This window comes from Martes martes (assembly GCF_963455335.1).
Source record: "Martes martes genome assembly, chromosome: 11".
In the NCBI taxonomy this organism is placed as follows: Eukaryota; Metazoa; Chordata; class Mammalia; order Carnivora; family Mustelidae; genus Martes; species Martes martes.
Window position 1 is genome coordinate 90,744,836 of NC_137899.1, and position 23,368 is coordinate 90,768,203.

The 23,368-nt window shown below is 40.4% G+C and overlaps 1 protein-coding gene across 1 annotated transcript in view; it reads left to right on the plus strand.

Annotated features, from left to right (window-relative positions):
• The window catches only part of NUP205 (nucleoporin 205), a gene marked incomplete at its 5' end in the record, with an annotated part of 81,906 nt that extends 62,653 nt beyond the window's left edge, over positions 1-19,253 (plus strand). The window contains 10 exons of the mRNA XM_080818788.1: positions 162-300; positions 2,801-2,927; positions 8,085-8,161; positions 10,795-10,923; positions 11,149-11,275; positions 14,307-14,473; positions 16,045-16,168; positions 16,624-16,752; positions 17,086-17,159; positions 18,754-19,253. Of these exons, the coding sequence (XP_080674914.1) occupies positions 162-300; positions 2,801-2,927; positions 8,085-8,161; positions 10,795-10,923; positions 11,149-11,275; positions 14,307-14,473; positions 16,045-16,168; positions 16,624-16,752; positions 17,086-17,159; positions 18,754-18,906 (1,246 nt within the window). The 3' untranslated portion in view covers positions 18,907-19,253. The remainder of the gene's footprint in view (positions 1-161; positions 301-2,800; positions 2,928-8,084; positions 8,162-10,794; positions 10,924-11,148; positions 11,276-14,306; positions 14,474-16,044; positions 16,169-16,623; positions 16,753-17,085; positions 17,160-18,753) is intronic.
• Between the last annotated feature and the right edge of the window lie 4,115 nt (positions 19,254-23,368).

Here is a 23,368-nt window from a genome sequence, read left to right on the forward strand (position 1 = left end):
ACTCCATTTTTACTGTTGATACGGGATGCAGGGTTTTCCTTAATAGCCTCACACCTTAATCAGGCACCTGTGATTGCTTGCCATGGAGATGGGCAGGAACCGTTAGCATCCCTTAACTCTTGGACTGTCTCTCTCTCCTTGTTGGGTGGAAATGAATGAAGCATGTTCGGCATGAGAGACCCGCCAGTGTTCATCCCCGCCCCGGTGGACCGCTACCGGCAGATTCTGCTCCCGGCGCTCCGCTTGTGCCAGGTCATCCTCACGTCCAGCACGGCCCAGCACTTACAGGCAGCGGGGCAGGTGAGAAGAGCCCTTGGTGTAGACGGTGTTGGTCCTCATTTTACCATTGCACAAACCCGAGGCATAGACCACGTCCGTGACTTGACCATACTGTCTGTGGCAGCCCTGGGCGTTGAAAGCCAGCCCCTTGTACTTTGCTGTGAACTTCATTGACCCGCCCTTATTTGAATGAAACCCCACAGCGAAGAATAGAATAGTGAGATGGAAAGCAAGATCTCTAAATTTGTTCTTCTGTAAAAGAAAGTAGTTATTGTGATAGGAATAAACTGGCTTCTAAAATGTAATTTAACCAGGGATTTATTGAGAGGCCGTACACCATTTTAGGCCTTGCAGAAAATATGGAAGATAGATGATTATGGCCCATTGGGTTGTGATATTTAGAGAATAAGCGAATTTTCTAATAAAAATTTTTTTCATTGAGCACTAGAAATCAGTTTTATTTTCATCCCTTTTCATTGAAACCTTAAAAAAAAAATTTGTTTCTTTAAACTAATAATATGTGTATAGTTTAGCCATTCACTGATGAGACTTACCATTATGACTAGCAGATTTTGATTATACTGCTCTATTATTGTGACACCCCCAGGAACTGTGTCATACTTTATGGTAATTTTAGGTGCTCTCCCTGCCATCAGTCTTTGGGCTTACGTCACTGAGGTAGAATGCTGCTCTTTCTAGCATGGCCCCTTGTTTTATGCTGCTTTAGTACATCCTGCCACTTCCATATGTGGCCTTGGAGTCAGTTCTTTAAAACTCAAAAGACTTTCCTTGTCTTCTCCTTTATTGAGATTAAGATTTTTTTTTTATTAGAAGTGGGACATTCTGATGATACAAGATTCTCTAATACCACTCTTGTACTGGCTGTGGCAGAATCCCCTGAAGAGCTTGTTTTAAAAATAGAAATGACTAAAAAAAAAAAAAAAAAAATAGAAATGACTGAGGGGTGTCTGGGTGGCCCAGTCAGTTAAGTGTCCAACTCTTTTTTTTTTAATTAACATATAATGTATTATTTGCTTCAGGGGTACAGGTCTGTGAATCATCAGGCTTACACATTTCACAGCACTCACCATAGCACATACCCTCCCCAGTGTCCATAACCCAGCCTCTCTATCCCTATCCCACCACCCCCCAGCAACCTTCAGTTTGTTTCATGAGATTAAGAGTCTCTTAATGGTTTGTCTTTCTCCCGATCTCATTTTATTTTATTTTTTCCCCTCCCTACCTCCCTACCTCCCATGACCCCCTGCCCTACCTCTCAAATTCCTCATATCAGAGAGATCACATGATAGTTGTCTTTCTCTGATTGACTTATTTCACTTAGCATTAATACCCTCTAGTTCCATCCATGTTGTTGCAAATGGCAAGATTTTGTTTTTTTTGATGGCTGCATAGTATGCCATTGTATATATATACCACATCTTTATCCATTCATCTGTTGATGGACATCTAAGTTCCTTCCATAGTTTGGCTATTGTGGACATTGCTGCTATAAACATTCCGGTGCACGTGCCCCTTTGGATCACTACATTTGTATCTTTAGGGTAAATACCCAGTAGTGCGATTGCTGGGTCCTAGGGTAGCTCTATTTTAAACTTTTTGAGGAACCTCTACACTGTTTTCCAGAGTGGCTGCACCAGCCTGCATTCCCACCAACAGTGTAGGAGGGTTCCCCTTTCTCTAAGCATCCAACTCTTGATCTCAGCTCTGGTCTTGATCTCACTGTTGTGAGTTCAAGCCCCACATTGGGACCCAGCATGGAGCCTACATTAAAAAAAAAAAAATTGCAGAGTTCTACGTCCAACAGTTACGGACTAAGGCCAGGAATCTGAATAAAAAATAAAAGGGGGCACAGTTCCTGAGTGATTCAGATGTTTGGCTTGTTTTGACATAGTTCAGCCTTCAAGGCATTTATGATCTAGTTGAGAAAGACATCACATGTAAAAATAATTGGATTCCTCCATGAAAGTATGCTTGAAAATGCCACGGTGGAAGGGCAGAGTTTGGAGGTCAGGATTTTTATCGTATTCGTATTATATCAAAAGGAGAATTTAACAAAAGCTTTTATGTGATTGTTTCCATGTCAGGCTAGTCAGATTTCCATAGAGCAACTTAAATTCAGGGAGTCATTTTTATCCCCACTCATTCTAAATTCCTGTTCTCGTTCCATTTAGATAAAAATAAACAGAATAAGGGTCAAGTAATAGTTTTCATATAGTAGTTGTAAGTTATATTATACTTTTCTACCCTAGCCTCTAAGTACAGTAATTTCTAAAAGCTGAAATCGTCTTTGGTTTTCTTGTGCATTTTAGGTAAATGTTTGCTTCTTGAGGAAATAAACTGTATAAATGCAGAAGACAGTCACTTATATTACGTTCACTGTGGATTCATGACATCAAATTTGGTGCTTCGGCTTTATTAAAAAGATGAATTACAGGTATAGAAAAAATGTGCTCATCTTGACCTCCCTTTTTTCCGTTTCTCCTCCCTTGGCCCGGCTCAGGTGCTGCAGTTTCTCATTTCCCATTCGGATACCATCCAAGCGATCCTGCGCTGTCAGGACGTGAGCGCTGGCTCCTTGCAGGAACTGGCTCTGCTGACAGGAATTATAAGTAAAGCAGCCCTTCCTGGTGAGTTGATTATGTTGAACGGACTTCGAATAATTCTCTACAGACTGATGTACACTTCATAGAATGAGGTTTTTATGGCTTTGCAGTACATAGGACTTACTGAAATTGGTACTAACAGAGTTAACTGCTTTTTTTTTTAATTAGTAAGTTTATATGTATAAGGATGATATATGATCATACCAAAAAATTCAGAGAGTTCAAGAAAATAATTAATACTCAAAACCTCACTGCCTGGAAATTACCAAGTGTTTTTTTTTTCAGTCTTTGTGCTGCTGAAGCAAGCACAGAATCACCACATGTTAACATTTGGTGAGTGGCTTCTCAGACATTGATCTTCGTATATGCACATACAGGAGAGACAGGGACATCCTGAGGTGACTTATGAGAACAAGATTACCTCTTATGTGCAGTTTTAGAAAGCTCTTTATTTTTGGGGCGCCTGGATGGCTCAGTAGTTAAGCATTTGCCTTTGGCTTAGATTGTGGTCCCTGAGGTCCTGGGATTGAGCCCCAGGTCAGTCTCTCTCTCTCTCGCTGTGTCTCTCTGTCAAATAAATAAATAAAATCTTTAAAAAACAAGAAACTATTTGATTTTACATGAACTTGATAGGTCAAAGAATTAATTGAAGAGACTCTGAAAACATTGCTGAATTCCAGACAAGTGTTTCTTCACACTGAGAGCATAAGAGCTATTAGGTCTTTTTTTTTTTTAACTGAAGAGAGAGTCAGAGCGAGGGAGAGCAAGGGAGTGCTTGTGAGCAGGGGGAGGGGCAAGGAGACTCTGCACTAAGCACGGAGCTGGTGCTGGAGCCCATTGCCCGGGCTAGATCTCAGGATCCTGAGTCGGACACTTAACCAGCTGAGCCACACAGGCGTCTCTATCTCCTGGTATTTTTAATTTGTACTGAGGTCCCTTCCCCCAAGAAAAAGTATATTTTGCTCCCTGAATTCTCTAATGTTGATGAATGTCTAAAAGTTGCCTTTATTCGTGAATGATGGCATGGCCGATTATGATTTTATTTACCTCAGAACTTGTAGCTCTTATTTACTAAGCATAATGTGCCAAGTATTTATTTTAAACATTTAGTATATTTATTTATTCCTCACAACAGCCTGACTAGATAGAACTATTATTTTCCACATTTTACAAATGAGGAAACTGAGGCACAAAGAGGTTGCCTCTCTGTTCTAAGTCCAAAGTCACATGGATTGTGGTGGTGGTGTGGTTTCCCAGCCAGTATGGTTTCTGAGCCTGTGCAGTGAACGTGTAGGCTATACTACCTTCATTTTGAACCTGCTGCCAAGTCTGAGGACAGCCCGTGATTCTACCCCATCAACCCCAATATGTTTTTCTCTCCATGGGGTATCAGTGCTTGGGCCCTTTGTACTGGGAGAGGAAGAGTGTTTGGCAGGGTGGAGTGCGGTGCCTGGGGAAGCACTGGGAGCCCCTGCTTGTTCGGAGGAGAGTGCAGCTTCCACTCCACGCAGTTGTGGTGTATCTCAGTCCTGTGGGCTTGTTAGGCTCATTTCCCCAGCTCGTCCCAGTGTCTTCGGATGAAACCAGTCAGGTCATCCTTCTTACCTGTAAGGTCCCACGGTACTTTGTAATGGTTCTCCTCCTAACGGATTTCCTTCATTTCTCTAGGCCTTGCCTAACCCTAATTACTCTAAAAGATTTTTCTGCAAACTGAAGAGTCTCCATGAGAATTTGCAAGAGTTTTTGGTTTATCTTCTTTCCTTTACTGCATCTGAGGAATGGAATAAGGGTCATGAAGCTGAATCATGCTACTTACTTCACCAGAATTTTCTCTTATTTTTGTCCTTTGCCATCACCATTTTTCAGTGTTTATGGCCTAAGTCCTCCCACCGCCACCCCCTTTTGGCAAATTTCATTCATTTTGTAGGTTGATGACTGGAGAGACATTCTTTATTTTTTTACATTTTATTTATTTGAGAGAGAGAGAGAGAGAGAGCAGGAGGGAGAGGTAGAGAGAGAGGGGGGAGCAGATTCCTCACTGAGCAGGCAGCCTGATGTGGGACTTGATCCCAGGATCCTGGGGTCATGACCTGAGCCAAAGGCAGAGGCTTTAACCTACTGAGCCACACAGGTGCCCCAACAGGAGGGACATTCTATGATGCTGCTTCACTCTATGATGCTACTTCATTCAGCACCAAAAGTGCTGAGTTAGGATAAAGAGAATTTATCAAATCCTCTGGTAAGATCGTTTTATTCATGAAGTCTCCTGTCATTAATTTTTTTAAATGCCTAAAATTTTTGTGTTTTGCTTAATAGCATCATGTGACCCTATTAGGTTATTAAGATTGTATTCAGAAAAGCAGTGTTTTTTTTAACATGCTGATGATAAATTCAAACAAAATAAAAGAAGAGAGTGAAAATACCGTGACTGGCAGTTTCTGTTCTCTAAAAGGAATCAGTTACCAATATATTTTTCTAGACATTTCTATGCATATGGTGTAAAACTGTCACCTCCCTACACAAATGAAATCATACTATACACACTGCTCTGTAACTTCTTTTTTCTAGATTTTTTCTCATCATCACATAGAGTTCCTACCTCATTTTTAAAAATTGGCTGCATAATTCTCCAGTTATGAGAGCTAACCAGATCTTTATTGTTTAACCATTCCCCTGTAACATGTTGACTGTTCCCAGTCTTTTTTTAAATTTCCCAGAAGTGTGGCATTTAATAACTGTGTGTGTCTATTTGTACACATATGTGTTTTTGTAGATTTGAGCTGGTAGGCTTGATAAATTTCTGACAGTACTTGGTCTGAAAATATATATACTTAAAACTTTTTTTTTTTAAGATTTTATTTATTTATTTGACAGAGAGAAGGATCACAAGTAGGCAGAGAGGCAGGCAGAGAGAGAGGGGGAAGCAGGCTCCCTGCTGAGCAGAGAACCCGATGCAGGGCTCAATCCCAGGACCCTGAGATCGTGACCTGAGCCGAATGCAGAGGCTTTAACCCACTGAGCCACCCAGGTGCCCCAAAACTTTTTTGAAGATAATGCCAAATACCCTCCCAAATTTTTTTCAACAAACATTTAATAATTTTAACTCCTATCAACCCTACTCTGCAGTTTAACCCCTGATGACATATTATTTTGTATTCTCCCATAATTTTGCTATATATATTTTTTATCTTAGATGCTCCCATTAAATTATAAGCCCATTTACAACTGTGTGCCCTATATTGCCTCGCCTTATCCTGGGTATGTCATACCTCCTCAAATACTTGTCAGCAGGTTAATTTTTTTCTATGACCCACAAATATTCTAGAAAGTGTTTTGGAGTTGAGACCGATACAAATGGTACATAGAGGACTCAATTGATACTTAGTAGAAGGGTCTTACAGAAACTGAAAATGGGTAGTCGTTTTTTTTTAAGATTTTTATTTTTTTTTAATTTTTTTTTAAAGATTTTATTTGAGAGAGAGAGAGCACCAGAGTGGGGAGGGTCAGAGGGAGAAAGAGGCTCCCCACCGAGTGGGGAGCATGATGTGGGACTTGATCCTGGGACTCAGGGTCATGACCTGAGTGGAAGGCAGACATTTAACCGACTGAGCCTCCCATGTGCTCCTAAGATTTTGTTTTTTTTTTTAAAAGAGCTTATTTATTTATTTGACAGACAGAGATCACAACTAGGCAGAGAGGCAGGCAGAGAGTGAGAGGGAAGCAGGCTCCCTGCTGAGCAGAGAGCCCGATGCGGGGCTTGATCCCAGGACCCTGAGATTATGACCTGAGCCGAAGGCAGGGGCTTTAACCCACTGAACCACCCAGGTGCCCCTAAGATTTGATTTTTAAGTAATCTCTATACCCAGTGTGGGACTCGAACTCACAACCTCAAGATCAAGAGTTGTGTGCTCCACTGACTGAGCCAGCCAGGCACCCTAAGTAGTCTTTTTAAACAGAGGCAGCAGGTAGAAAAAAAGAACTGGGCAATAGCAACACATGTTGCAGAGATCAGAAAGTTTGAGGACAAAGAGGAAAAAGCCTGCATTCCATGGTAGTGTTAGATACACAATCCAGCTTTTAAGGGGTAGGATGGGAAAAGAAGGGCTTAAAGTTGTAAGCAGCAAATGTGGAAAAAATATTTTAAGAATTTGATATTAACCAGGTTTTTGCTTGTCTTTGTTTTGTTTTGGAGTACAAAGGAGACCTGGACATATTTTCAAATAGTGAGGAAAAATCCTCTGTGGCAGGATAGATTTTGGTAAGCTGGGAAAGAAGGGGATTCTGGGAGCAGACTCGCAGAGGGGGTAGAGGTGGGAAGGGATAGAGAATGAGGCACAGGTGAGGTATAGCGAGCCATCCTGTGTATTTTCTGTAGGTTTGTGTGAGGTCATAGGCTGAAAAATCCAGAAAGAGGAGGTCTTGTCATTGTGAGTAGCAAAGGATAAGGTTCTGGGTTATATACTCTGGAGTGTATGCTTGGAAGTTAGGCCTGAGTTAAAGGGATTGTGCAAATAGAAAGTTAGGGTGACTGGGACAGGTGCAGGTGATCCTCAGCGTGACGACAGCCATGGAACAAAGAAGAAGCAGTGGGGGTTTGCTTGGAGGCCTCGATAGAAATAAAGGGTTTTTTCTTGATAGCTTTTTTTTTCCTCATAGTTTTTTTCCTATGAGAGGTTGATCACTTTGATTTAAGAATTTTGTAATAAGTTTAAACAGAAGCTGAATGGGAACTTTTTTATGTATATGCAAACTGTACTTTGCTTAAGGGAAACGAAAAAAAATCAAATGATACAGTACCTATGAGAGTTAAATGAAAAGGGAAATGTATTTCATTATCAGCATTTTATATCCTAAACTCTTTCATGACGAAGTAATTTAACTGCTGAGTTTAGAAAATTTTAGCTTTTATGGTTATAAATAAAAAGTGAGATTTATGCCAAAACCTTTAAAAAGTATCTTTTAAAATTATGAATTCAATCTAGATTTAAGTTGCATATAAATGAACAAGTGGTGAACTTCCAGTCTTTGCGAAGTTGTATTTCCCAGAGCTCCTTCATGGCAAGTCTGTATCTGTTCTTATACATAAGGAATATAAAATGCTAGAACCACTCTTCCTGGTCTTTTAATGTTTTTATTTTGTTGATTATAAAACTGTATTTAAAAGCATTCCAAATTTTATAGGTATATTAAACGAACTTGATGTTGATGTAAATGAAGGATCTCTAATGGAGCTACAGGGACATATTGGAAGATTCCAGGTAACTGATTCTGACTTCTTTTTTTTTTTTTAAAGATTTTATTTATTTATTTGACAGACAGAGATCACAAGTAGGCAGAGAGGCAGGCAGAGAGAGGAAGGAAAGCAGGCTCCCTGTTGAGCAGAAAGCCCAATGTGGGGCTCGATCCCAGGACCCTGGGATCATGACCTGAGCTGAAGGCAGCAGATTAACCCACTGAGCCACCCAGGTGCCCCCATGATTCTGACTTCTTTAAAGAGTAGTTCCTAAAAGACTCACAGCAAAATATAGCAGTCCTTTAAAAAAAAAAAAAAAAAAAAAAAAAAAAATACAGCAGTCCTCTCATCCACCCTCCCTGTTCTGCTTCCTGGATTTGGGCAAACCCTCTTGATGGGTTTTAATTGATTTTGTGGTGTATCTAAATAATGTATTTATTTTCCAATTTTAGGAATCTGTTGATTTTCCATTGAGGAGGTTGAGACCTTAGATCCCTTTTGTCCTTTTCTTCCACTGTATAATATAGACGTTTCTCACCACACTGTCCGCCCCCCCACTAAAAAGCAACATAATTATATCATAATTTTAATTAGATCAGCACTTGTCATTTATGATTAAGAATGGGTGATAGTTTACTTTTAAGTACAACATTATGTTTTCCCTAAAGTGAGTAGTTGTTTTTTTTTGTTTGTTTGTTTGTTTGCTTGGCTTTATTTTTTTTTTATTTTTTTTTTTAAAGATTTTATTTACTTATTTGACAGAGAGAGAGAGCAAGCACGCACAAGCAGGGGGAGCAGCAGAAGCAGACTCCCCACTGAACAGGGAGCCTGATGATGTGGGCTCGATCCCAGGACCCTGGGATCATGACCTGAGCTGAAGGCAGATACTTAACTGACTGAGCCACTCCGGCACCCCTATATGCTTGGTTTTTATATAGTTAGTTCTAATTTATTCACAGGCTGTCTTCCAGTTATGTAATCTCCCTTTAATATATTCAAACATATTGTCAACTAAATATGTATTGTCTTTGTGGGAGCCTCCTGGCCTGCTTTGATCTGAATAGCTTCACTTTTGATTGGCTTCAGAATAATTGTATTTATATATTAGAATTTATATTTCATTGTTTTTGATACGGTAATTTTCTTAACCAGTTCTCTTTTTGTGAACTGTTTTTTCAGGTTTCCAAAAGAAAACAGTTGCTGTCAGCATTTTTGTGTACAAATTTTTGAGCTATAGATTAGATAAACCTAACTGGTCTCGCTGGGTCCAAGGATGCACACACAGGACGTGTTGAGCCATTATCAAACTCTGGAAAGGGTTGCACTCTCACCAGCAAAACCCAAATACTCTGCTTTTTTTCCTCTCTCTTTTTTTTTTGTCTTCTAATTTTTTTTGTTGGTAGGGAGAAAAAGATATTTTTAAAGGATATTTCATAAGGTGACCTCTAGAAATGTGTTAGTGCATCTGTTTTGGCAAATATTTTGGCAAAATAAATTTATATTGTTTTTTTAATATGTTTTGCCTTATCCAGTCTCACTATGTAAACTAACATCAGTTTATGTAGGCTATTATATATCTGTGTATGTCTGTGTACATGGGTGTGTGTGTGAGATACCAGTTTTTGTTTTTTTTTTTAAAGATTTTATCTATTTATTTGACAGACAGAGATCACAAGTAGGCAGAGAGGCAGGCAGAGGGAGAGGAGGAAGCAGGCCCCCTGCTGAGCAGAGAGCCCGAGTGGGGCTCGATCCCAGGACCCTAGAATCATGACCTGAGCTGAAGGCAGAGGCTTTAACCCACTGAGCCACCAGGCGCCCCGAGATACCAGCTTTTAAAGTACAAAACATGTTTTTGTTGTCCCCTTACTATGTGCAGAGCACTGTATACAAATGTAAATATGATTCATTCATTGTCTCAGATAATTCTGACCACAATCTGTTAGAGTAGGAATCACTGTTTGCACCCTGGGAATGTGAGCATTTAGGTTTGTGGAGGTTGAGTAACCTGTTGGTAGGTCACATAGAAAGAGATCGGGTACCTCAACCTCGACCACCAGATAGAAAACCAATTGTGAAAAGCTTATCCTTTCCTTCCAAGAACCTTAGGAAAAATTACATTGTCAGGTGAAAAGTACCAACATTTCAAGCAGGTGACATTTTCATTTTATCTGCCAAGGCTCCCTGTGTATTCCCACCCTCTTATGAAGTCCCCAGAAGTGGCCCTAGGAGAAGCACCCTTTAAACTTGAGCCTTCTTAGACAAAATGGTCATGGATGTGCTTGTGACAAAGTGTCGTCTATTTGCCATCTCATTTTCCTTCTCATTGTTTATCAACTTGTGTTCATTTAATGGGTATCTACCAAGGAATTATTGGTGTGATAACGGAATATTCTTTGGCTAATGCTTATGGTGTAATGGGGATTAACTGCTAAAAAAAAATGGTGTTAATGAGTTGACTGCCAAGCAAATGGCCGTTGCAAAAAGGCTAATTTTAATAGGGCTAACTTCAGTTGCCTCAGTTGGAAGTAAGAAATCAGACTCCTTAAAGAGTGATTTTTACTCCCTGATGAGTTTTTCTTTTTTATATCCCTCAAAGAGAGGTCACTAATTTTAGACATACCCCATTATATATGAATAAAATTTCTTTCTCTTTCTCAGCGCCAGTGTTTAGGACTTCTAAGCCGCTTTGGGGGCTCTGACAGACTGCGTCAGTTTAAATTTCAAGATGATAATGTGGAGGGAGATCGAGTGAGCAAGAAAGATGAGCTCGAACTGGCCATGCAGCAGGTAAGAAAGAAGGGTGGGCATCGTGTATCTGTTCTTGAACATTTGTGTGTTTTCGGAAGCAAAATAACAGATGGGCAGATGGAAGTGATTTTGCAAATTGATTTAGAATTTGTTGTAATTTTACAAAATGATCAGTAACTTTGTTACTCCTTCAAATCTGGAGTTCGATGATATTTGGGCATTTGGGGAACTAATATTTTTGTTACTGTTATTCTTCCTTCGTAGATCTGTGCCAATGTCATGGAATATTGCCAGTCACTCATGTTACAGATCTCCCCCACATTTCAACATGCTGTGTGTCTCTTCACCCCCAGCCTGTCAGAAACCATTAATAGAGATGGACCCCGGCAAGGTGAGCCTGCTTCTTTCTTTATGTATTTGAGGATTAAGTTTTCTTCTGTATTCTGTGTTTTTTCTGTATTTCTGTATTCTGTGATTAAGACAAACTCTAGTTGGCTCCAGTGAGACACAGGTTTTTTCTTTATGTGTAATTAGTGGGAAAATTTGTAAATGACTTTAAGAAGGCTCAGTATGGAGGTAGTGTTGTCAGTCCCATGCATAGGCTAGAGAGCCCGAGAGGATAGAAAGTCAAGATTTTCTGAGGATAAGTTTAGAAAAGCTTTGTGGGGAGAGTATGGTTTTGAATAGTATTTGAGACCCCAAAGAAAGACTCTAAGATTGGTGAGTTAAGCTGGCTGGGTGAGAAATGTACAAATGTAACAGACGGTTTATGTGTGAAATCATGTTGAGCTGAATGCAGTGTCTAAATTGGGTCCTGTAGTATAGCCCCAAATTTCTATACCACAGCAAAGTAAAATGTAGGTGCTAAGTAGATGCTAAGTAAATGTAGATGACATAGTCTATGACTTCCTAAGGACATAATAGGCGAGATCTGGAAAGTGACAACTATGGGCTGATTAAAGCTGTTACCCCGTGGGAGACTCAGAAGACAAAGCCCATTCGGATCTTAGTGGTTCTTGGTAATGGAATGCACTGCTGCTCATTTCCAGAAGCTTTTTGTGTGAGGTTTCTGAACATGATTTTGTGACGTTTTCATCTTCTTCAAGATCTTATTTTCTCTGAAAATTACTTAATCACATAAAATATTTAATAGAATGATGTTATGAAAAACATATTAGCTTAACAGCATATAACCACTGTCTTGTGTAAATGGTGCCGAGAACTGTTTGTGTGACTCCGTTATAAAGTGCCGAAGGAGGCCCTTTTCTTCTCCCTTGAATCTTATAACATTTTAAAACAAATTTAACCTCATAACATTTTCAAATGAAATTGTCGTTTTGTCATCTGTTCTTCAAAAACATTAATTATATGCTAATAATGTATCAGTAGTAATTATTAACAGTTCATTCGGTTTCTTCTCACTTTGAGCCAGTCTTTCACATACCAAGTCATTCTTAGATCTTTAATACTTGATGATGAATTTTATGAAGCCTTATATATTGGTCTTTATTTTTCCTCAGACTTTTTAAAGATTTAAAAAGCCTACTTACCTTTGCCAGTTGTAGACACAGGAGTGGATAGATGTGTGGTAGGTTCAAGAACATTCAGTTGTAGAGGGCGATCTAACCTAGCGGAGAAGAACATAGACTCATGACGAACTGCTTAGATTCGAGTCCTCATTCTGTAAGTGACTGTTGATAGGACTTTAGAAAAGCTAGTTAGTCTCTTTGTGCCTCAGCCTCCTCATCTGTAAAATGGGAGTAACAACAGGCTCTTCTCCAGTGAATTACTGGAAGGATTAATCATGTTACTCAAACGTGAAGTGCTTTAGAGCAATGTCTGGCCCTTAGCACTGCCTAAGTGTGACCTAGAATTATTTTCATTCTTGCGGGTCATCACTGTTACTATTTAGTATATGTGCTATTACTTGTGGTTCAGGGCGCTCTCCTGTAGCACTTCTGCTGCCTAGACCTCACGCTCTCTCCTGCAGAATCTGTTTCTGTAGTCAGCTTTGTCGTGAGCCGTCCTCATCTGCTGTTTAAGTCTGCTGGCTTCTGCACACCTTAATATTTTCTAGATATGAGCACATCAGTATGCGAGAACTCCTGATAGGCTTTGAAGTACTCCTGTCAGCATTAGACCATTCTCTTTTTGGATGTTTTCCTAACAGAGTAGGTATCATTTAAATGTTGCCTGGGCACCAGGGTCCCTAGGAGAAGGCCCTATATTGTAGAGACTGTCACATCTTCACTGAAGACGGGAAAGGGAAACCTGGCAACTTAGATGAGTCTAGGGTGTCCTGGTTGGTGGCAACATCCACTGACAAGAAACTGTTCTTTCTCTTCCTCTCCTCATGAAGACCTATGAAATCTGACTTTGAAGCAAAGTTAAGGGAGATAGTGGGGAAGGAAGCAAATGCACATCTCTCCTACAGTATTCTTGGCATTTAGAGCCATTAAACAAAGATTATCTCCAAATTGTACTTGAAATTACTAAGGTGTTTCCCAAGGAGTCACTCGGTTGTAAGAGGAAATTGCTCTGTTTGCACCAATCCTTCCAGTTCTTCCCTTCACGAACTACTTTCCCAACTTCTCATGGTTTCTTTGCACCTTCATCAGAAGCTAGTTGAGGGGGTGCCTGGGTGGCTCAGTGGGTTAAAGCCTCTGCCTTCAGCTCAGGTCATGATCCCAGGGTCCTGGGATCGAGCCCTGCATCGGGCTTTCTGCTCAGCAGGGAGCCTGCTTCACCTCCTCTCTCTGCCTGCCTCTCTGCCTACTTGTGATCTCTTTCTGTCAAATAAATAAATAAAATCTTTAAAAAAAAAAAAAAAAGCTAGTTGAGTAAAAGGTAGCACATTTTGTTTTCCTACCCAAATGGACTCGTGGTGGTAAGAGAGTTGTTGAAGTTTAAATTTAATTGTATTTTTTTAATATCTCAGTGTTCTCCTCCTCTTGGGAGAAAGACTGTGAGCTGGGAATTCAGCAACCAGAAAGGTGCAGACCAGAAATGAATCCATATAACTAGGGCTGTAGGTGAGGCAGGAATTCTTCCCCTGGGCTCTGGAAACTCCAGACTCATGTGTACTGCTTGCCCGTGTGTGCGCGTATGTGTGTGTGTTTGGGATGTGGGTGGAGAGCTGGATGCAAAGGTGTGTGCCAGATTTCCCAAAGAGGTCTTCCCCCCATAAAGGGAGAGTTCTGTCAGAGTCCACCAGCCAGATTGCCGTATTCTTTAGGCTCGAGCTTTGTGCATAGGAGCTCCTGATCGTAGTAGCTCACCACTCCTCTGAACTGTCAGAAGTACCCATAAGTAGTCTTGGGTTGGGTTTAATAATAGTTTAAATGTCCTTCAATTCCCGGCCATCCCTCATTTAAAACAGGTCTTATAGGTGGACCGTTGTGTTTTATTTTCAACTCTGTTAGATACTCAAGCTCCAGTGATCCCGTACTGGCGCCTGCCTGGTTTGGGTATTATTGTCTACCTGCTGAAACAGAGCGCTAATGATTTCTTCAGCTATTACGACAGTCATCGACGAAGTGTCAACAAGCTACAGAACGTAGAGCAGCTTCCACCAGATGAGATCAAAGAGGTATGAATCTTACAACGAGCTGTGGAGAGTTTTGAGAAGCCATTGCTTTTCCTGATAAGGGCCACAGTCCTGGTGTCCAACTTGTGCGTAAAGATGACGTGTGCAGTGAGATGAAAGGGTTTGAGATGATGGCTCTGTGTGGCCTGAAGAAGACTCCCTCACAGGAGTACCACGCCTGGTAAGCAGGGGAACACTTGAATGGGAGACAGGCAAGTCGCACCTGTTCAGGAACACCACCTGCCCTCCAGTAGGACGGCAGCTGGCTTGTGAAGAAGAGCTTTGGTAATTTATGCTCTTTGAAAATCTGTGCTGAGAAACTTGGGTTTCTGTCGCAAAGGCTTATTCAGTAGAAGTGATCCCTTAAGTAAGATGTGTCTGTGCCTTCAGCATCTTCGGTGTCCGGTGAATTTTTCAGACGATGGGATGGCACCTCAGACCTGACTGCCTGCCCTCAGTGACCCAGAATCACTCACTGATATTTACTGTAGCTAACAATGCTGAGTTGCTAGGCCTGCTTCCTGAGCAGCTGCCGTCTTTCCCATTTGGCACAGCTGAACCACTCCAGGTATCCCTTGGCCCGTGCCGAAGCTTCCTGGTGGCCTGTGGCGGCCTGGATGTGGAACCATGTTGCCATTCCTCGTTTGCACCAACTGTCCTGAAAAACTCCATGTCACTTTACAGAGCAGTCAGAGCTCCTCCTTCTTGCCACTCCTCCAGGATGACAGGGCACGTGTGGTGGGTGGTGATGCCGGGCCCCGAGCTACAAGTTCTGTCTCAGTCCCTGAGGCAGATACTGTCACTACACCTGTTTTCTCGGATGAGGAAATGGTGGTCCTGCAGGGTTGAATGACTTACCCAGAGCCACACAGCTAGCGAGTCCTGAGGCAGGAGTAACTGTGATGATATTCAGATAATCCCTGAAATGGGGTGGTTTACCTCTGGCAGCCCTTCCTCCTCACATGCAGCTTGTGGGCGATGCCGGTTCTTGCCAGATGGACTGCAGCCTTCCCGTCAAGGACGTGGCGCTCCCCCAGCTGCACTTCAGGGTGCCTCTGTCAAAGCCACAGCTGAATTTTGAGGCGGCCCACGGTGCTTATGCCGAGCAGAGGTGTGATGAAGGGTGGTTCTGGGTTGATGAGCCTATTTTAGCTTATGCTGTAGAAATCTGCTTTACATTTTCTTCAGAAGACACATGACAGCTGTTACAGAAATTCTCCATGGCACTGTTAGACCTGCGGCCTGAAAAACCTACTGTTGTGTTTTGTTTTAGTTTGACAGGAAATTCAGGGTGGGTGGGCCCATCAGCAGATTGGAAATGTCGGTTTCAGAGATAAGACCTTTTCCAGAAAGCAGCAGAAGAATCTGCATTTGTGAATTCCACTACTTTGGCTCTCAGTTTTTTTAAAGTTACCAGCTTCGTAACTAGATAATAACCCTTGTCTGCAAGGATGTTTAAACTTCTTGGAATGTTATTTGCCTTGCCTGTCATAGGGACCCGCTCTATAGAGTTTCATGAAGTTTTTGTTACAGTTTATGTCCTTGCTAATGCTGCTTTTGCTTCTGGTCCTCAGTTGTGTCAGTCTGTGATGCCTGTTGGTGTTGAGAAGATCTCCACTGCCCAGAAATATGTTCTAGCAAGACGGCGCTTGGTGAAGTTGATCAACAATCGAGCCAAACTGCTTTCCCTTTGTTCTTGTATCCTTAATGGAAATCACAGTGGGAATTTGAGTGGTGACCTTTAAGAGAATCTTTAAATGTGGGAACTGTTTGCTGATTCTCAAATTATTTGGGCATCAAAACTGTATGAGAAGGGACATAATTTTATTTTCCAGTAAATGCCTGATCTGTTTCCAAACTGAAATTTTTTTTCTTATCTTTTAGAGTTAGCTAGTAATCCCGATAATGTATACAGTCACTCTGGACCGAAGGCAGTTCACTGGGGACTCTGCTGGTGCAGCAGCCCCTGGTCCCCACCTCCTTCCTCTCAACACACCTTGCTGCTTTCTGGGGGGGGACACCTTCAGTGGAACGTTTCCCCTCTCTCTCAGACCGAGGCAGTGGGTACATCATGAAGTAGTGAGGTCTCTTTGTTTTCCTCCTCAGAAACTGGTTTGATGAGATTGTTTTCCTTTAGTCTGAGCACTCTGTAGTCATCATAGAGACCTGCCTATTTATTCTTTGGCGCCATCTGGAGTACTACTTGTTACACTGCACGCCCACGGACTCCCAAGATTCCTTGTTTGCCTCCAGAACCTTATTTAAAAGCAGAAGACTACAAGGTAAACTTTATTCTAAGATTCGTAAACCATACATACCTATAGATTTCAGTGCCTTGAAAAACTAGTGACATTTTTATTTATTTTTTATGTTTCCGGGTTTCTAAGAGTGGATTGGGCCATCGAGAGCTACTTCGTTATTAGACATAGCTGTTTCTTGTACTTTTCTTCTGTTCACGGGAGATAGTGTGGAGCATGAGAACATCTTAGACGCCGGTCTTTAGCTTCTCACAGTGAAGGGCTCGCCAGCTCCAGAGTCCCCTGGTCTTCAGGTTCTTCTGCCAAATGGTAGATACATACTTGTAAAGCTGGTTTGTTTGTGTCTTTCATCGCCAGATTCCTTCACTTCAGAAACCAACCTGGATTTTAGAAGTGGGCTGACTGGAGTGAGCCAACATGACATAGACCAGGTGAGGTTCTAGCCCCATGCTCTTTTTCTTTTTTGAAAGGAAAAAGGAAAAGCCTAGTATGTTGGTAAGATAATGATTTTCAGGATTGTGTTCAAAGACCTGATTTTAATTCCGGCCTGGCTGCCTAACAGCTATGGGACTTGGAACAACTTACTTTTGAGCCTCCATTTCCTCACTGAAGAAATGGGAATGATAGTTCAGCCTCAGAGAGTTTTGTCAGGATAAAATGAGGTTTCATATGTGGGGCTCCTAGGGCAATAGTGCCTGGAAGGAACATAGTAAGAATTCAGTCATTAGTAGGCGTCGTGATCAGAAAACTCCCAATTTCTTTAGATTGACTTTGTGGACTTCTTAGGCACAAAGGGTAACTTAGCACTTAATTTTTCAGAAAATAATTTAATGGAGAGATTATGAGCAGCCATTAAAAATTCCTTTGCAGGAGACTATATTATTATAGTGTTATGTATTTAGTAATCTCTTGACCTGTAATATCGGAATGGATGAAGCGCATTCCAAAAACAACTAATTTAAAAACCTCACATGAACCTAATAAGAGTCTTGGGAACAAAACAGTTAGCAGGGTATGTGATATTACATAAACTGAATTACAAGTAGATCTGCTGCTAGGCATCTGAGAGTCCCTAGCTCTGGTCTGATAAAGCCTCTAATCTTCTCTAATCCCTCTTGGTCACTGCCTTCCTTGAAGCCAAAGACTGGGCTTTATCCAGGAAAGAGCATCCTCCCAACCATACTTAACCAGATGTCATACATAGCATGCTCTCGTCCTAGCCCCGACTTCATCTGCCCTCTACGTGACTGCATAATAGTAATTCATGTTTTGGTTGGCTTGTTTAGGGAAGCCAGTGTTCAGTGAGGCCATGGGCAGAATTAGCCAAAGAATAGTTCTTCCAGAAGATGTTTGATGAATCTGTGTTGAATTAATGACTGTTTGTTTCATTAGACTGCTCTGTTATAGTTAGAAGAAATGAAAGATTAATAAATAATCTTCTCACTCTGTGCTTTGATTTTACTGCAAAACTAAGGCAGGTAGAGTCATCTAATTTTACACTTAATTTTAGTGTTTCAGTATAACACCAATCCATCCAAATCCATCCAAAACTATATATGCATTCTAAAATACATGAATTCTAAAGTGTATACCAGGTTTCTTTCCTCTATTTATATGTTTTGAAAATAAACACATGCAAATTTTTTTTCTTAATTGAAAAATCAAATAAAAGTAAAAGCTTCTTCCCAATTTATCCTTTGTTTCTTTCCCCAGAGGCATCCACTCCTAACAGCTTCTTGTATTGCCCTCGGGGGAAGGTTTTTGTGTATATGCCCATATATCAACAGCAGCATCCATAGTTGTTGCTTTTTAAGATTTTACACATTTTTACAAGATAGGAAAGAGGGAAAAACAATTCTATACCAGTAAATTCTAGCATGGAAGTGTGAATGTTTAGTTAATTTGCTACATGAGAAAGGACCGCATTACAAAAATTCAAAGATACTGTAAATTGGAAGACATAGAATAAAAGAAATATTTGAGACTGTAATTTTAATAATGATATGTCATCTGTGTTACCTCTAGCTTCAGGCTGATGCTATCAACGCTTTTGGAGAATCACTACAAAAGAAACTTCTGGACATTGAAGGATTATACTCAAAAGTTCGATCTCGCTATAGTTTCATACAAGCTCTTGTCAGACGTATCCGAGGCCTGCTAAGGATATCCAGGAACTGAGAGCCTGTGCTTATACTCTTCTAGGGAAGAGAGGAATTGGGGAAAACTGTCCCCTTCTTATAGATTAGCTTGTTTCTAAATTATGACCAAAAAATATTTTGCTATTTCTTTCTTTATATATGAACATCTTTTCTGTACATTTCTTTGCCTGTTTCCAATTGCACTGGTGAAAAAATAAATACTTTTTAAAAAAAGGAAACAAAACAAATGTATGGTTAGTCTTTTGAAATTTTACCTAGAAAACGATCAACATTAATGGGAATCCAACAAATAAAATTCCCACAATGGTGGTTTTCTTCTAGGGGTATAATTCTGAATATTATATTAAAGACATAGTCTGAAAATGCTACTGTTTTATCCCTTTGTTGTCTACGTTACACTTTTGTGATATTCAGGGTTACTCCATGAGGTAGAGTGGACAAGAAACTGTAGCTATGCTCTTTGACAGAAGAGTGTGCTCAGTCTTGTGAATGTGTTACAGAAAAGTCTCAAGAAATGAAGCCCTCTCCTTCCTAAAATTATTTTTTCTTTTCTGCATATAAATGACAGTGTAATGATACGCATTTATTCCTCAGAAATGATTGTGAAATTTCGCAAACTAATCGCCTGCCAATATTTCTCATGTAATTAATATGATGGCTACGATTAGAGCAAAAGAACGTATACAATCACCATTCTACTTCTTGCCCAGTTGTACTTACTTTCAAGTGATTGCATCATCTCAAAGTCCATTTTTCCTTTTCCAGCCACCAATTATTTCAGCCTAATATACAGGAGAGACTGCAGAAAGGGAGAGTCCGGACTCATGTAGTAGCAGAAAAGTTATACTTAGTTATAGTGTTGCTCTTTAAAAAAAATTTTTTTCTGTCATTTCCATAGCATCTTTTTAAAAGACCCTTGTCATTGTTATATTTTGAAGTTAATTTACTGCCCACCACTTAGAAACATTAGTGTTTAGCTGGAAAGCATCCCGCTAACAAATAGAAGTCTTAGGGGAGTGTGAATGTGTGAGTAAGTGGGTCCACCATGGAGTAGCGACTGTAGCTGCCCCCGGTCAGGCCTCTGGCAACTGTACCATCTGAACACAGGCAGGAGCCCAGAAAGGATCAGAAGGGAGCCTGGGGCACAGAATCAAAGCGTTTTGTAAACCTTGTGAGTGTGAAGCTGAATTGAAAATTATTTTTAGATTTACTAAACCTTGCTTTCTTGTTTTCCCATCATTTCTTCCAAAACTCCAGCAGACTGGATCAGAAGTTGGACACTGGGGAATGTATGCTGAGGGAGGGCAGGAAGGATCGCAGCTTTGTATAATAAAGCCAGAGGGAGAAGCTAACACAGGGGGCCACAGAGGACACACTGCCCGGCTCAGCATGGTTACCCGGGGTGTGGAGAGGGGCTTTTGGGTGTGGCTTGTGCTCTGCAGCAAAGCAAAGGGGATCAAAACATAGCAGAACTTTCATTTTAAAAAGGTGTAGCATTTAAAGGGAGGTTCATCTAGTCCTAAAAACTACTAAATAAGCTTAAGGTCTTAAAGCATTGTTTTTACTGAGTTAATCTGTTTGGTGGGATTAGACAAAAGAGGTGAGCACCTTTATTATTATAGTTTTCATAAAACAGTGTTGCATAAATATATGCCTGCACTTTATTTGAGCTATAAAAGCTGTTTATACACAATTGAGTCTTTTCTAAATATTTGTCTGTTTTTCCAGGTTATTTTGAAAAAATGTTGACTCTTCACAAGAGTTGAAAGAAAAGTACAGTGAACCTATATATAGCTTTAACCTAGCTTCACCAACTGTTAACATTTGCACATTTGCTTTATCTTTTTTATATGTGTATATTTATACTGTTTTTTTCCCTTAACTGTTTGAAAGTTAAGGTTGTAGACATTGTGACACTTAATCCATAATACCTCAGCAAGTATATCCTTCCAAATCATAATAACATTATCATACTTAAGACATTTGCTAATAAAATGCAATAAAAAGATTTTCTAATACTGTTTGTTTTCAAATTTCAGTTGCCCCCCAAAATGTAATTTTAGAACTTTTTTTTTTGTTTTTACCCAGAATTAAATCAAGAATAACACATTACATTTAGTTCTCTCATGTTCCCTTCATTCAGAAGTGGTTCCCCTCCCTTTTCAGGGGAGAAGGTGTTTAACCTGACACTTAAGCTATTTTGGAAAAGGTTCCCACAGTTTTGTTTACTTTTTAAATTCAGGTTAAACATTTTTGGCAAGAGTACTACAATTCTATGGGTGATGTGCCTTCAGCATATCCTATCAGGAAGTATATCAGTTTGTCTCATTATTTTAAGCTTGCTCACATAATTAAGGTAGTGCTTGACACACCTCTCCATCGCAATGAATAATCTGTGGGTTGATGCTTCAAGAATGTGAATTTATGTTTCCAAAAACCTTTTCAGCGATTGCTTTTGTCATGTATTCAATTTTTTTAAATTGTGTGTGGCTTCAATCATACATAAAATCAATATAATAAACGTGCAGATGTCTCATCTCATATACTTAATTTGATCAAATCTTTAAATTAACTGTCTCCCCCCCAGAATTATTTTTTTTAAGGAACTCTGCCATGGTAGGTACAGTTGGAGCGGCTGTGAACTTCCTGATCCCATTCCCCCTACTTCCCTCCCAGAGATAACCATTGTCAAGAATTCATTGTTGAATCTGCCATTCATGTTTTATGCCTCCACTACATATGTGTGTATTCATAGGCATTAAAAAGGATTGTTTTACAGGTTTTTTTGTTTTTTAAGTTTTTCATTCCTGTTGACAAAGCATGTTATATTAGTTTCAGGGGTACAATATAGTGATTGAGCCCTTCCATACATCACGTGGCGCTCATCACATGTGCACTCCTTAATCCCCATCATTCATTTAACCTATCCCTTTTTTTACAGGTTGTTAATCTTAATAGGTGTGTTGTCATACTATGGAACAATGTGCAGTTTGCTTTTTTTGATTTAACATTGTGTTTCTAACAATTCCTCATACTCATTTATTATAAATACTGAATGGTAGTTACTGCATTTTACAAATACTCTAATTTATGCATTCTATTGTTGGTGGGCTGACATACATTTAAATTTCCAGTATTTTGCTGTTACAAACAGTGCTGCAATGATTATCACACATGTCTTGTTGGATGAGACATGTGACCTATAAGGAGGCCTCTCAGGCTTACATAACTAGAAGTGGAAACCCTGAGATGGAGATGAAGAGTTTTAAGTTTCACCAGGCATTGCAATATTTTTCTCAGTGATTCCTCCAACTTATCCCATCTGTGGGGTGAGAGCTCCTGTTTGTTCATACCATTAATAACGGTTCCAACTGTCATTTCCCCCAATGACTTAATATTTTTAGAGCAGTTTTAAGTTTACAACAAAATTGAGAGGAAGAGTCAGAGATTTCCCATATACCTGTTGCTCCCACACACCCATAGCCCCCCACCCCCATTATCAATACCACTCACCAGAATGGTATGTTTTTACCAGAGATGATCCTACATTGACACATCATATAATCGCCCGAAGCCCTAGGGTTCACTCTTGGTGTGTATTCTTTGGGTTTGGACAAATCTATGACATATATCCATCACTGTAATATGCAGAGTATTGTCACTGCCCTAAAAATCTTAACTTCTGCACACTGCCTGTTCATTTCTCCATTCCTGCTCACCCACTACCCTTGTAACCAATTATCTTTTTATTGTCTCCATAGATTTGCCTTTTCCAGAATTTCATGGACTTGGAATCATACAGTACGTGGGCTTTTCAGATTAACATCTTTCACTCAGTAATATGCATTTAAGCTTCCTCCAATTTTTCATGGCTTGATAGCATTTTCTTTTCTCTCTTTCTTTTTTTTTTTATTAAGCACTGATTTGTAGTCTGTTGTCTGGATGTACCACAGTTTTTTTTTTTTAAAGATTTTATTTATTTATTTGAGAGACTGAGAGCATGAGAGGGGAGAAGGTAAGAGGGAGAAGCAGACTCCCCATGGAGCTGGGGCCCTGATACGGGACTCCATCCCAGGACTCTGGAATCTTGACCCGAACCAAAGGCAGTTGCCCAACCAACTGAGCCACCTAGGCACCCCTGTACCACAGTTTTTTAATCCGCTTACCTACTGGAGGGCATCTTGGTTGTTTGCATTGATTGAAGTTCAGATCTCTTGGGATTTAGGCCAGCTAGAAAGGGAATGAAGCCAGAGGGGAGCTCACAGCTTATAAGAATATGGAACAGCTGAGAGACTGGAGATTTGGCTAAGGTAAAAAAAAACTGGTGGGGTGCCTGGGTGGCTCAGTGGGTTAAGCCTCTGCCTTCAGCTCAGGTCATGATCTCAGGGTCCTGGGATCGAGTCCTGCATCGGGCTCTGCTCAGCGGGGAGCCTGCTTTCCCCACTCTCTTCTCTGCCTGCCTCTCTGCCTACTTGTGATCT